General features: G+C 38.7%; 1 protein-coding gene across 1 annotated transcript in view; it reads right to left on the bottom strand.

Moving 5' to 3' along the window:
- Window positions 1-462: 462 nt before the first annotated feature.
- Window positions 463-14691, bottom strand: part of LOC26514089 (dnaJ homolog subfamily C member 16) — a 311958-nt gene continuing 297729 nt past the window's right edge. Inside the window, exon 11 of the mRNA XM_032449797.2 lies at window positions 463-757. Coding sequence (XP_032305688.1) covers window positions 539-757 — 219 coding nt within the window. The 3' untranslated portion in view covers window positions 463-538. The remainder of the gene's footprint in view (window positions 758-14691) is intronic.

The following is a 14691-nucleotide window of genomic DNA, read 5'->3' as shown; positions in this document are numbered from 1 at the left end:
TTAATGTGAGACTGGAATAATAAACGCCGATTTCTAAAACGATTGCGCAATTGGGAAAGGGCCACATCATGACTCCCACAGGCTTTTTCATTTTTTTTTTTTGAATCTCGCAGTTTTTTCAGGGTCCTGGGGCACTTATACAGATTGAACTTAGTAACGCTACCAGTTTTTTGATAGCGCCATATGGCGTAAGCGCTTTAATTACATAGGATTTCCAACAACCCAAAAACTATGTTAAATTCAAGAAGAATTGTTATTATTAATGTATTGTTTATTAGAGAGACCGTGATGTAAAACCCGTAAAAGAATAAATTGACCGGACGGTAGTCAAATATAAAGTCAAACGATCAACCCAAAGAAACAGAAAAATGTTTAGTGTAATATGCCTTTGAGCACTATAAGCCATATGGCATAAGCGCTTTAATACATAGGATTTCCAACAACCTAAAAAACTATGTTAAATTCAAGAAGAATTTTTATTATTAATGTTCTGTTTATTAATAGATCATTTTATTAAAAAAAAAATAAATGTATTGTATTATTTAGTTGAAAAATCCGGCCAATAGTTTATGTAGTATTTGTGAGTTCGTCCATCAAATAACCTTTCAAGCCACTTATCAAATCCTTTAAGTAAATTTTCTTCCAAGACTACATTTCCTCCTGTCTCAGATTCTTCAGAAAAATGGTCTTCAAGAAACGTTCCCGCCTCAGGATCATCTTCTTTATTGAACAGCTGCTTGGTTATTTTTAAAATTCTCTGAAATTAAAAGGTAAAATCCAAATTGTAGAAAATTTTATGAAAAATTGTAAGCAAATATAAAATATATGTATGCATTTAAAAAAATGTTTAACGTTAATGTTATTTTATTATATTTTTTTTTACATCATGAGCTTTATTTGTCTGATTTTTTTTATAGTTATTTTTGATATTTTTTTCATAAATTTTCACGAATGTGTTTGCTACATCATGCTCCTTAACTTCATGGCAATCCGTCATGCCATTTCATGCCACAGACCAAGAGTGGCTTTAAGGGGTTACATGGGTTTCACGATTTCAAAAAAAAGAAACTATAAATGTTGTTTTATCGAATTCTAGAATATCTCTAGAATATTGTCCTACATTTTCAAGTTGATCCGCCTAATACTTTCGGAGATACAGCCTTGAAATGGTGGACGGTTAAGGTCAGGTATAGGTTGAGCGCCTGACCTTTTATTGTCTCTTTAAATGCGTTTTTCACAAAACTATGTTTTTAAAGTCGGTTGTCGAAATTTCTCGCGAGCTACTCAAAATTTATCACACGCATTCGAGATATCATTAACAAGGTATTGAACGAAATATTTTTTTGAATACAACTCTTCACAAAAAAAATGTCGAGACCTTTTTGCCTTTTTTTTATAAAAACGATTGACAAAAATTGAATTCTAGTGAAATTGGGAGTAAATTATTCAGGAAGTTCTTCCATCTTGCGCTGATGTGCGTGTAGACATCAAGGTGGGAATGGCCAGCACTCCATGAGTCTAGCTGCACACTCCACTCGTCTGGACAGCACCAAACGATCTAGTGATCCGTCAATGAAAATGGAAAATCGTCGCTCTCAGCACTGCATGAGCAATCTCCCTAAACCGTACTGACGATAATTATATTGCAATTGTCGACGAGTCTGCTGCAGCAATCGAAAGGTGCGCCTCCGCGCAATCCCGGAAAGACGGTTCCCGCCACTCTCGCCACTCTATTGGATCATGGCTCATCTTCAATGTTATGTGATGATGTCCCATGCCTTAAGGATTTTTGTTGAAAATTGAATTTGCAACGGGGGGAGGGACTTGTGCCAGCATCGAATATTTTAATTATTTCTATTTCGTTCTCTTAGGGTAACGAGCCGCAGCGGTCCAATAATTGCCCGTTATCAGCAGTTTCATCTTCTTTGATTCTTCAGAATCGCATGCGCTTCATTTTTCTTTTGTAGAGCATGCATTTTGGGAGCTTTGGTAGAGCGTCTGCGCAAGCTCTTAGTTATGCACTTGTATATTCCGCATCAATTTGAGCGGCTGCGTTTTTGTGGTTAAGTTGACCCACAATAAATATTGGATATTTAAATTAGATTTTTTTAATTGTCTGCTTTCAAAAATCTGATAGCTAGTTTATTTACACCTAGTTTATTTTTATTTGTATAAACTTGCAGAGGGTATTATAATTTTGGTCAAAAGTGTGCAACGCAGTAAGCAACATCTCCGACTCTATAACGTATATATATTCTTGATCAGGATCACCTCCAGTGTCGATATGAGCATGTCCTTCTGTCTGAAAATTAGTCTCTGAGTTTTAAAGCCATCGAGTTGAAACATTTCACACGTCCTTCTTTTATTGGCAGACAGTATATATGTCGGAACGGCCGGTATCAATCGCCTATATCTTATAGGTACCATATAACTGATTGAACGAAAATGCCATAACTTTGGTGTTTTTTATGTTGAACTTTCCCTTGGTTGGGACATTCTACGGATTCCATTTTGGACAATCTAATCCGATCTGTCAAATTTCATAAGGATCGACCGACTATATCCTATAGCTGCCATATAACTGAACGATCGGAAAGGTCACATCCTTGCTATTTTAAAGATGCTTGAGTGGTTTTAAACATTTTTAGAAAATTGATTTGATTGTAAAAATCTCACAAGGATCAGTCAAGTTTATACGATCCGATATATATAAGTTTTATATATCGGACACCACACACGGAGTTAGAGTGGGTGATCGGCCGATATCGAACTGACGACCGGAGGGTCACAAATCTGGAAAGTCAGTCTATTTTTGACCAGCAAAACATCAAGCCGAATACATCTCCAAAAAATATTTTCCTAAAAGTAAAATCCAACTATAAGCCACAAGAGACCATTTCTTAACTAAGTTACTACATAATCAAATTGTTAAGTTAAGTTTCCACAACAATAAATTGTATCATCTACGCTTAAGAACATAACCCGACTCTTCCTGATCAGGTGACCAATGGATGGACACTTTAACTGGCGCCCGAGCAGATAAGTAGAGTGAATGTGAATTATGGGTGTTAACAAAGGTTTTTCTCAAAACAAAAAAAAGACAAAATTGAATAGAAAAAAGTATAAAAGTAAAGTAACAAAAATTTTTCTCAAAATAAAAAAAAAAACAAAAAAAGGAAAAAATAAATAGGAAAGAGTATAAAAGTAAAAGTAAAAGTAAAAGTATAAAAGTATGAAAGTAAACTAATAAAGTTTTTTCTCAAAATTGAAAAAAAAAGAAAAAGGAAAAATAAGTAGGAAAGAGTAAAGAATGTAAGAGTGAAAATGAAAAATTGAAAAGTTGCATAATGTAACAAAAAATAAAAACAAAATTTTTGTTGTGATAAAAATAATTAAGCAATTACCCACTGCGGCGGTTTGCTACCATGGCATATCCGCGAGTGCTAAAATATTGCCGTATATAAAAAAATAAAGAGAACCACCGTGAACATATTCGCGAGTGGCAAGAAGTATAAATAAAAATTTGTTTTAAATTTTAATATTTTTTTTTTTTCTGAATGACTGACAGAAGGAGTTATTTCTGGGCTTTGAAGAAGCGTTAAAAGCACAGGCGAGTGGTCTGATGATAAGTCCCGGACTGCTTTGGCACTTATTAGATTGCAAGGTATAATATGTTTTTTGTCACCGCAAAATCAATAAGGTCTGGGAGCTTGCGTGGGTCGGTTGTTCATAATTTACATTAATAATTTCATTGTACAATTGCCTTCCTCTGGGAGTCACTAGACGTGATCCCCAGTGCGTGTGTTTGGCGTTGTAGTCTCCTGCGGCTATAAAACGATCCCCAAGTGAATTGTAGAAGTCCATAAATTGTCCTTCCGAGATTGAGAAACGAGGAGGTCAGTAAGCGGCAGCGATTGAAAGGCTTCCTTGACTGAATTTGTATCGATGTGGCCTGCAAGAAGTTTATTTCAAACCTTTTGTGAAAATGGTGTTTTAAACGTTCTCTGATTAAAACTATACTACCGCCGTGGGCTTTCTGGATCTGGATGATCTGTGCGGTAGATTGTAAAGCCTTTTATTTGAAAGTTGCATTTGCTTGTAAGATGAGTTTCCACCAACAGCATAACGTCAATATGGTTATCGATCAAGAATCGTGACAATTCTATATATTCGATATTCGTAGAGTCTGCATAGATTATCTAGACTGTTGTGCAACGAGCAGCTGTATTACCATGTTCTGGTTTTGAGCAAGTGTTTTCATGAATGATATAAGCTCCATCATACTTTGTTAAAGGGTACGCATCATAGTTTCCTTTTTGCTATGTGGCTGTTCTGAGGCCTGTTGAGCGCAGCTTGAGTTAGGCTGATTCGGATTTTCTATTCCAGATCGTAGAGCATCAGCATAGGAGAAGCCATTGGTGGTGTTTAGGGGACCGAATGAGGACCTCGCAGCTTTGGCGAGGTGCACATTCTGTGGATTTTGGTTGCGCGTTGCGGTCGCTTGACGCATGCGACTCTTCAACTCCTTGTACACCATACATCCTCTATAGTTTGCCGTATGGTTGCCTCCGCAGTTTCTACATTTCTTCGTGGTACTGCCCTTGTTTGTAGTGCAGTAAGTGGAGTTGTGGGCGCCCCCGCAGACTACACAGACAGCCCGAAGTGTGCAGTATGACCAAGTGTGTCCATACTCTTGGCAGTTAGTGCATTGCACTGGACAGTTGCGTTTATGTGGCTCTTCAACTGTGATTCTCCGATGCAAAAGATATTAGAGCTTGTAGATTGGGTGGACTTCGTTTTTCTTCAGCGACCTGCTTTCTGGCTCGAGCTCGACCTTGAAGAGTGTTTGCGGCTTTTTATCTTTATTTAGAATGTTAATAACGTTCTTGGCCCTTTTCTTTAAGGTTTTTTATTTCCGCGGCGGTAACATCGGGTTCGATTCCCTTTACTACCAATTATATGCCGCTATATATACACTTCTTCTCTTTATCTCAAAGCGGACGGACGTGTTTTTTTTGTGAGCACTGCGTTGTCATAAAATTTGCTTATTAGATTTGCATAAACAATCGGTGTTTATTTCTTAACTTAAACTTAACACTTAAACACTAACACTTAAACTTAACACTTAAACTTAACACTTAAACTTAACACTTAACACTTAACACTTAAAAAAATAAAAATATTAAAATATTGCAATTCATAGATCCGTATCGCTTCGCGTGTGCAGTGATATATTTGGAGGTAAAATAAAATTTTAATAAATTTTTCTTCCAAACATAGCCCTGCTCTTCTTCTCCATCTCTTACGGTGTTTCTTATATTCTATTGCTCCTATTTCTCGCTCAATAGAGATTCTTATCTCTATTCTTTGCATTTTACTAACTCGCACTAACTGCTCTCTTTAATCTCCCCCTTTCGTTTCCCTGGTACAGTGGTACAAGGTTCATCAATATTATTAGTAAATTAATTATTGAAATTTTAATAATTTTTAATAAATTAATTATTTAAAATCTTAATAATTATGGAATTTAAATTGGTCTGTGCATTGAAGTCTTGCAATAAGACAATCTCATCTTCCCAGCCTACCATCCATTGCTGGCTCTGTGAAAACGTTTTACACGCTAAGTGTGCCGGGTTCACGGCCTCAGTTTCGGATGCAATCTCGCGTAGGTTAGGTCTCCACTTTTGCTGTGACGGTTGTGGTGCTGTTCAGGACGAAATGAGATCGTTCATGAGGCAGACTAAAAGCGGATTCAAGGAGTTGATTAGTGGTTTTCGAAAAATCAATGACCAACTTTGCGCGCTCGATACACAGTTTTGTAGTCTTCAACTATTAAACGAGTCTCCAAAGCGTAAAAAATCCTCTTTTAGTGATGCGCTTGCGGCGAATAATCTGTACTAGATGCCGCTGTACTAGTTGCGGCGGCACCAAAACCCTTGCAGGTGATCCCACCATCGAAACATATTTGTTTCCCGGCTTGCCCCTGATACTTCTGAGATTGATATCTCGGCTTACATCAAAAGCCAAAACAAAAGGCGACGTAAAGGTGGTGGACATTACAAAATTTAAATATTCATACACCAGGCACACGTCATCTTTCAAAATACGTGTGCCCCTGCAGATGTTCAAGACGATTTGTTCCGCCAGCTTTTGGCCAGAGAATATTTTCGTCCAAGAACATCAGCCAAGTACGGTGAAAAAAATAAAATAAAAAAAAAATGACCAAACCTGTGGGTGTAAAACTTCCACATGTTACGGCCACTGACCAACCTTCCATTTCATCTTCCTCAGTTTTAAAAAACTAATGTCCTCTCTAACACTTACTTATCAGAATACAAGACTGTTACGTAGTGAACTTCCCAAACTGTATTTTGATAGTTCTTTCTTTGCATCTCACATTATTGTATTTACAGAAACTTGGTTAAAGCCGGAGATCTTAAGCTCCGTAGTTTTTCCTAGTAGGTACACCACTTTTAGATGTGATAGAACTCTGCGAAGAGGAGGAGGAGTATTAATCTCTGTAGACTCCAAACTCGCTTCTGAAGAGGTAAAATCACAAGAGTTTGGTGACATTGAATTCCTTTGCATCAAAATCACTTTGTCCGATCAATCTCTGTATGTTACCTGTTCTTAAATACCACCTTCGTCCGAACCGCCAACATACTGGCAACATTTGTCCGCTATTCGTTTGGTTTTCGATCGTCTGTGACCAGCTGATATCTCTGGGTGACTTTAATATCCCAGAACTTATATGGTCAAATGTTCAAAATTCACCGTCTTTACAGCTTAACTCCCACCACGACTTCCCTGTGGGCATGTTTGACTTGTCACTCGGGCAAATTAACCACGTTAGAAATTCTTTAGGTCGGCTGCCGGACTTATGTTTCGTTTCTGATCCTGATGGAATTACTCTTTCCAGAACTTTGCCCCTTTCTGACCCTGAGGATCCATATCATCCCACTCTTGAGCTTTCAATTGAAAACAACTACTTAATTGACCTTAAGTCTACACTTAAATCTCATAAAGTTCGTTTCTTTCGTAAGGCTGACTTTATGAAATTAAATAAGTTTATTTCGGAATTTGATTGGTTTGATGTACTGGCATGCGATGATATAAACTTAGCATTACAAAAATTTTATTTCACTGTAAACTCATTTTTTGACGTTTGTGTGCCGTGGAAATATCCGTCCGCTTCAACGAATCCGCCTTGGTATACGAAGCATCTTAACAACTTAAAGAATAGTATAAGTAGACTTTTGAATAAACATAGATTATCTGGCTGTACAGTTAGTTATTTTAACGCAGAATGTTATAGGAGTTATATTCGCCGCTGCAGGATTCAGTTTACTCAGGATCCGAAGCAGTTTTATAACTTTGTAAACACTAAGCGTAAACATGTATCTTTTCCCCCACTGCTTACGTTTGAGAACTCTTATGCGAACACTGATCAGGCAATGGCCGACCTTGTTGCACAGTTTTTTCAAACTACCTATTCACCTAGCAGCAGTTTAGCTCAGCCTTACACTTATAATATCAAATCAGCCAACCTTATATTTTGCCCATCTTTTGATCAAAGTGGTGTGTTATCGGATCTTCTTAAGGTTAAGCCCGTGTATTCGCCAGGCCCTGATCGAGTACCAGGCTGTGTTCTGAAGTACTGCGCCGAGGCACTGTGCAAACCGCTGGTTAAACTCTTTAATCTATCGCTGGAAACTTCGATCTTTCCCCTTATGTGGAAGGAATCCTTCAGTATTCCGCTGCATAAAAAAGGGAGGCATCTCTAAATTGTCAGCAATTCCAAAGCTTTTTGAAAAACTTATCAGTCCACATTTCCAACACCTATGTAGTTCAATAATAACTCCGTGCCAGCATGGCTTCATGAAGCGCCGCTCCACCACTACTAACTTATTGGAGCTAACATCTTTTATCATGGATGGCTTCCGGAATGGCTTACAAACAGACGTCATATACACTGATTTCAGTAAAGCATTTGACTCTGTTAGCCATTCGCTTCTTTTAAGTAAACTCAGTTTTTTGGGATTCCCAACTGATCTTCTTATGTGGATTTCGAGCTACTTATCAGGGAGAACCCAACGTGTTTTCTTTAAAGATGTTACCTCGCGTTTAGTTCGCGCCACATCGGGGGTGCCCCAAGGAAGCCATCTTAGACCCCTACTTTTTACATTGTTTATTAACGACTTGCCCCTTGCCTTAACTAATTCACTTGTATTTATGTACGCTGATGACGTTAAGCTATGCCTTCAGTATAAATTCACTAGCGCCCAGTCTAGACTTTAATCCGATTTTGATAAACTTCAAAATTGGTGTTTAGCAAATAACCTAAAGCTTAATGGATCGAAATGTAAACTTATGTCTTTTTACCGATCTAGTCCTCACCAGGCCATGTACTTTCTCTATGGGAACGCCTTAGAACGATTAACTCAGGTTAACGATCTAGGTGTCCTATTAGATTTGAAACTTAAATTTACCGACCATATATCTACCATGGTTAATCAAGCTATGGGTGTGCTTGGTTTTATGAAAAGATGGTCAAAAGAATTTAATGACCCGTACATAACTAAAACGTTATATACATCACTGGTCCGTCCGATTCTTGAGCATGGATCGTGTGTCTGGAGTCCTTAATATGGAGTACACCAAGATCACATCAAAACTTCCTTACTTTTGCGCTTAGGGGACTTAATTGGGATGCAAATCTTTACCTCCCCTCTTATCGTAGTAGACTTTTACTAATCAACTTACCATCATTAAGAAACCGTAGAACGATGCTGGGTGTCATGTTTCTATACAATCTTATTTATGGAAATATTGACAGCCTAACACGCTTAAATTTTAACGTTCCTAGTTGAAGGACTAGAAACTTTCGTCCTATACTCCTCAGCCATTGTAGTTCGACATATGCCCAACACGATCCGTTCAGGGTATTATGTTCGGACTACAATGGTCTCTACCACATCTTGTCACCTTGCTCTACTAACAATCTTAAATCGCTTATATTAACCGCCTTATCTGTGCAACACTCTTCCTCGTGATATCTTTCTCCTACTTTTCGCTTAACTATCTCGGATATATTCCCGCGATTCGAGCCGTACGTTACGCGGCAGCGTCCCTCGGTCGGTTGGACGGGCGTTGGGCTGTACGTATGCCGCGCAAAAGTGGGAACCGCGCAAAAAAAAAAAATGCCCTTGCTGATTTTCAGCTGGTACGTGTAATAGCTTATCCGATCATTGTCCAAATATTTGCACCTTTGTTTCGTGGATGTTCCCTTTGATAAGCGGGACTACATGAAAGTTGTCACCGTTCCCGATCAACGCCGCAATTCGGTTGACCAGGGCATTCGAGTTTTTCTCCCTGATATAGATTGGAGGGGGCTTGTGTTTTTTTGCGGTGTCTGACGCTGGTTGGTTTTCGTTAATCTCCGCCAGTAGGGAAAATCTGTTACTACTGGATCTTCCTGGTTCTTCGTCGATCTTCTGGACGCGGTTAATTTTTGTTTTATTGCCTGCCGGATTACTCTGCGGGCTGAGCTTGCGCTTAAATTGGATGTAGCAATCCAATCCAATCATGTGTGGAAGGGGCCGTTTAGGCACTTTCCGAAGTTGTTGTTTTTATACTCGCTGTAATCGTTGATGTCGCGGTATTTTGAGTTGCAGTGGATGTCCCTGGGGTTGCAGACGTTGCAGCACTGCTTGTTGTAGGTGCGAAATTTGGTTCCGCCATTGGGGGGTTTTACCCTTCGAACTCCATGACGCGGGAGTCGGAGTGAGCAGAGCGCGTGAGCAAGACCGAGCCTATGGCTTTCAGCGGTCAGTAGAGCCGGCTTGCTCTTAATCGCTGATTTTTCCATTTCAATATCGCGGGTTGAAAAGTAAGAGAAAAAGCCGTTTCTTTGGTTCACTGAGCTTCTACGCTCGTTCTTTTGATCGTTGCTCAATGAGCTCATTGCATCACAACTGTAAGAAAAAGCTTGTCTATTGCTTTTGATAAATTGTGGTTAATTGGCGACTTTTCGCTTATATTGGGCTACCCCAGATTTTTTTTTTTTGTGTGGCAGTTTTCCCGGAGCTCGGGCCAAGCCCGTCCGCTCAGTTCGGTAGTTAATTGCAACTCCGCATAAAGTTAATTGCAACTAGTATAAATAAAAATAAAGATAAAAAATGGTGTGTGGCAACCTACTGGAAACGCAAAGAGGTGTGGAATGCACCCAAAAAAACTGCCCAGTGGGTTGTGTGTGCAACCATACCTGAGTAGGCCTATAAGCCGAAACGAAAAAATACGGACCACCAAAGTGTCAAAGAAATAAAAAAGAACGCAAAAAAACCAAAATCACGAAATATACAACACATAAAAAACTGAAAGTATGCAACACAGAAGAAAAACTAAAAGTATGCAACAGAAAGAATTAAAAGAATATAACAAAATATGCTACAAGGTAGCACGCGTAACACACGTTCACTTTATACCCTATTATAATTAAATAATATTGTATTCTGTTATTCCTCATGTTTAAAATTTCTTTTTTTCCTCTCTGAAGAATTTAAAGAAGACGAACACGAACACCACAATATCGATACACCTATGCTTGTAAAGGGTGAGTTTCTCCCTTGCTCCTTGAAAAGGGAGTCTTTTCCCTCAAGTCAAAATATAGATTGAAAATTCTTTTTTTGTTCTAACCATAATCATTAAAATTACAAATACTAAATTATATTACAAAAATTGAAAGAATTGAATTATCTTTGTTGGGACTTGTGCCAGCATCAAATAACATAATTATTTCTATTTAATTCTCTCAGTGTAACTAGCCGCAGCGGTCCACTAATTGCCCGTTATCAGCTGTACCATATTCTTTGTTTCTCCCAGATTCGCATGCGCTTTGTTGTTCTCCACCTTACAAAAATTCGACGAGAGCCTTAAGGCCCTGTTAGACCAGATTATAGAGCTAAAGAAAATATTAAGAGAGTCCGGACGAGGGTAGCCACGCTAGAACAAGATCACGAAAAACGTAATTGCACTCTACGGTAACCTAACCCGTTCCTTTGGTTCGCTCGCGCACTGAATACGAGCCTAAAGAAACATCTACTCTGCCAGATTGTGTAAAGGAACTCCAGACTTTTGAGGGGGAGCTCGGGAAATATGTATCCTGGGTTAACAGGGCGCAAGCTATTGTTAACGATTATGAGATCATTATAGGCAAGCCTTTGGATAGGACCATCTTTCTCTATATTAGGCAAAAAATAAGAGGTGACGCCGATTTGGCGCTTTCTTCTTACAATGTAGAAGATGATAATTGGTCGGAAATTAAGCGGGTTCTCTCGCTTCACTACGCCGACAAGCGAGACGTCCGAACCCTCGAATACCAACTAAGCCAATTTACACAAGCACCTTTTATGTTCAAACCACCCTTCTATGACTCTATGGCCACCGTTCACAGCGCGTGGAAGCATGTGGAATCAACTGATTTCCGAAGAAAACCAAACTGAGTACTGATGTGAGCACCCGCACGTTGATAACATCCGTCACTTGATTCCACTTAACGACGAGACATTGTTCGATCTAATAGGTTTACTCGGAAAATATTCCCATTCTTCCAATCTACATGCTTTGAAAATTTTAAGCTGTATAAAATTCGAATAACACAGAGATTGGTGAAAGATTCTTTCAGATTGGTGAAAGATTCTTTCAGATTGGTGAAATCTTTTACCAATCTCTGTGTTATTCGAATTTTATACAGCTTAAAATTTTCAAAGCATGTAGATTGGAAGATCAATGTAGATTGGACGAACAATGTCTCGTCTTTAAGTGGAATCAAGTGACGGATGTTATCAACGTGCGGGTGCTCACATCAGTACTCAGTTTGGTTTTCTTCGGAAATCAGTTGATTGTCCGATTCAGAGCAGATTTCTGCTCTTCTTTCACCAATCTTTCATCTTTCACCAATCTCTGTGTTATTCGAATTTTATACAGCTTAAAATTTTCAAAGCATGTAGATTGGAAGAATGGGAATATTTTCCGCGTAAACCTATTAGATCGAACAATATCTCGTCGTTAAGTGGAATGAAGTGACGGTTGTTATCAACGTGCGGGTGCTCACATCAGTATTCAGTTTGGTTTTCTTCGGAAATCAGTTGATTGTCCGATTCAGAGCAGATTTCTGAGGCTATAGAGAGGGAACATCGCAGAGCCCACAGAGGTTCGATTCAAATATGAGCATAGGAAATAATAAAAATAGAACAAAACCTAAAGAGTACGAGTCGGGCGAAAAAGTTTTCGTCGCTAATAAACAAAATAAAACCAAAGAAAAACAACGTTTTAGACAGAGGAGGTTCAAGAGAATCGCGGGGTGACGGTAAAAACTAGGTCAGGAAAAATTTTACATAAATCAGACTTGAGAAATTGAGGAAAAAGACATTAAAAAAAACAATAAACAAAACATTAAACTCAAATAATTTAAGCACGAATAGTTTATACACAAGTTATTTAACACGCACACTAAAACCAACCCTTTGTTTGACACACACAAAAAAGCATTAACACACAAAATACACATAATATAAGCACGAATAGTATATACACAAGTCATTCTTTTCTTCTTGATCACGATGCTCTACAAGTCTCACACTCATCGGCCTCACATTAGCAGCGCCTGCAGCAAAGAGCAGTATGGCGGATCAATGGAGTATTCAAACTGGTAGACGTCATCAACTTGTCATGGATGATGCAGCTAATAGGCGACACTAGCCGAGGCGCGGCAACCCTGACGGATCAGTGCGTTAGCGCTATAACAAGGCTCTACCTGGAGCAAGCAGCGGAGGGAATAAATAGAGTGATGAGACCATCATCACGCAGAGCTCGGGCAATAAATTGGCTAGGTTCAGCCTGGAAGTGGATAGCAGGATCACCAGACGCGGAGGACTGGAATGCGATACTCAACTCGGAAAGGATGCTCGCCGAGAACAATGAACAACAAATTCGGATCAACGCTCGACTCTTCAACGCCAGCCATGAATCAATTCACCGCCTATTCTGCAAGCCACCCAATGGCCTTATCATCAGTACTGACCAATATAACAGTAAACGGCTATCGACCTTCGCTTGGATACTTTGATGATGTCACCGCCCAAAATTTACAGTCATGCGATCACGAGACCTTTTCCTTTGTCTTGAAGGCTTCATTAACAATGGTAGTATTCTCGATACTGTTTATCATCTGGAGGAAGTTGACCTTCACCAAAGGAATACCAACCACGAGGGTTATAATCGAGGACCTGGAAAACCCAAAGAAGACGTCGAAAACAGCTCACCATTCTGCCACTTGATATGCGGGTCGCAGACTTTTAGAGGGGGATGACTTATCACCCGGCATTGCCTAGCCCCCCCTTGCTCAACACTATTCGCCCCCTACTACTACTACGCCTCCAGACTCTTAATCAAAAATCCACAGCATAAGTAATACTCGATATTCAAGTGTTGTGGATTCTATTGCGCCGGATATGTCTCAAGAGTGAAACTACGTTGCGCTGACGAGAGTGTTGCAAGAAAGCTGACACTACGCCCGGAGTGTTAAGCTGACTCTTGACACCGGAAAGCTGACTCCACACACGCTGACACCACACACGGAGTTGGAGTGGGTGATCGGCCGATATCGAACTGACGACCGGAGGGTCACAATTCTGGAAAGTCAGTCTATTTTTGACAAGCAAAACATCAAGCCGAATCCATCTCCAAAGAATATTTTCCTAAAAGTCAAATCTTACAATAAGTCACAAGAGAACATTTCTGTATTTCTTAACTAAGTTACTTCATAATCAAATTATTAAATTAAGTTTCCACAACAACAAATTGTATCATCAACGCTTCAGAACATGACCCGACTCTTCATGATCAGGTGACCAATGGATGGACACCTTAACTACACAGGCTGACAATTTCCAACTTTTTTTTTTCCTCCACGCATAATTTTATCTGCTTCATAACATTTGGGCTCCCCTGAACCAAAGTCCAGAACAAACGTAGGTTCTATCACCCACAGTTTCCGCGGTACATCTAAGAAAATAAATTGATCAAATTTTACCGTAGGCCTTGAAATTGCCTTGACCATCATTATTTTCAGTAAATTTCATTTTTGAAATGAATGTGTACCAACTAAAATAAAAAAATGGTATTTAGCAGTTATCATATCTTTGAAATACTCATATAAAAATTTAAATCTCAGATTTTCTACATTAATTTTTGGTCTTCTATGATTTTTTCCCCAAACATTTTCTTATGGAAGATTTTTATTTAATACAATACAATACTTAATACAATACTTTTAAATAACACAAAGTTTTATTAAATTATATTTCCTTTTTTATATGCAAAAATAATTATTGAAAAAAGGCCATTTTCTGCCCGAGGAATCCCATGTAACTCATTAAAGAGTTTCCTGTAAGAGAAAGAGGATTCCTGTAAGAACATTTATCACTCAAATTTTTTCGTTTGTGATCAATTTTCTCTTCACGCACTTGCATCTTGCAAACATTTTATCTGAAATCCAAGACATCCAAGAAGAGAAAATTGATCACAAACGAAAAAATTTGAGTGATAAATGTTTTTTTCGACCTAATTTATGAAGTGTCAAAATGTTAATATTACTATAACTTTTAAACTTCTTACTCAATTTGGATAATC

Source organism: Drosophila ananassae, chromosome 2L, assembly GCF_017639315.1.
Source record: "Drosophila ananassae strain 14024-0371.13 chromosome 2L, ASM1763931v2, whole genome shotgun sequence".
NCBI classification, from domain to species: Eukaryota; Metazoa; Arthropoda; class Insecta; order Diptera; family Drosophilidae; genus Drosophila; species Drosophila ananassae.
The sequence above is the reverse complement of the archived record's forward strand: the minus strand, read 5'-3'. Positions and strand labels throughout refer to the sequence as shown.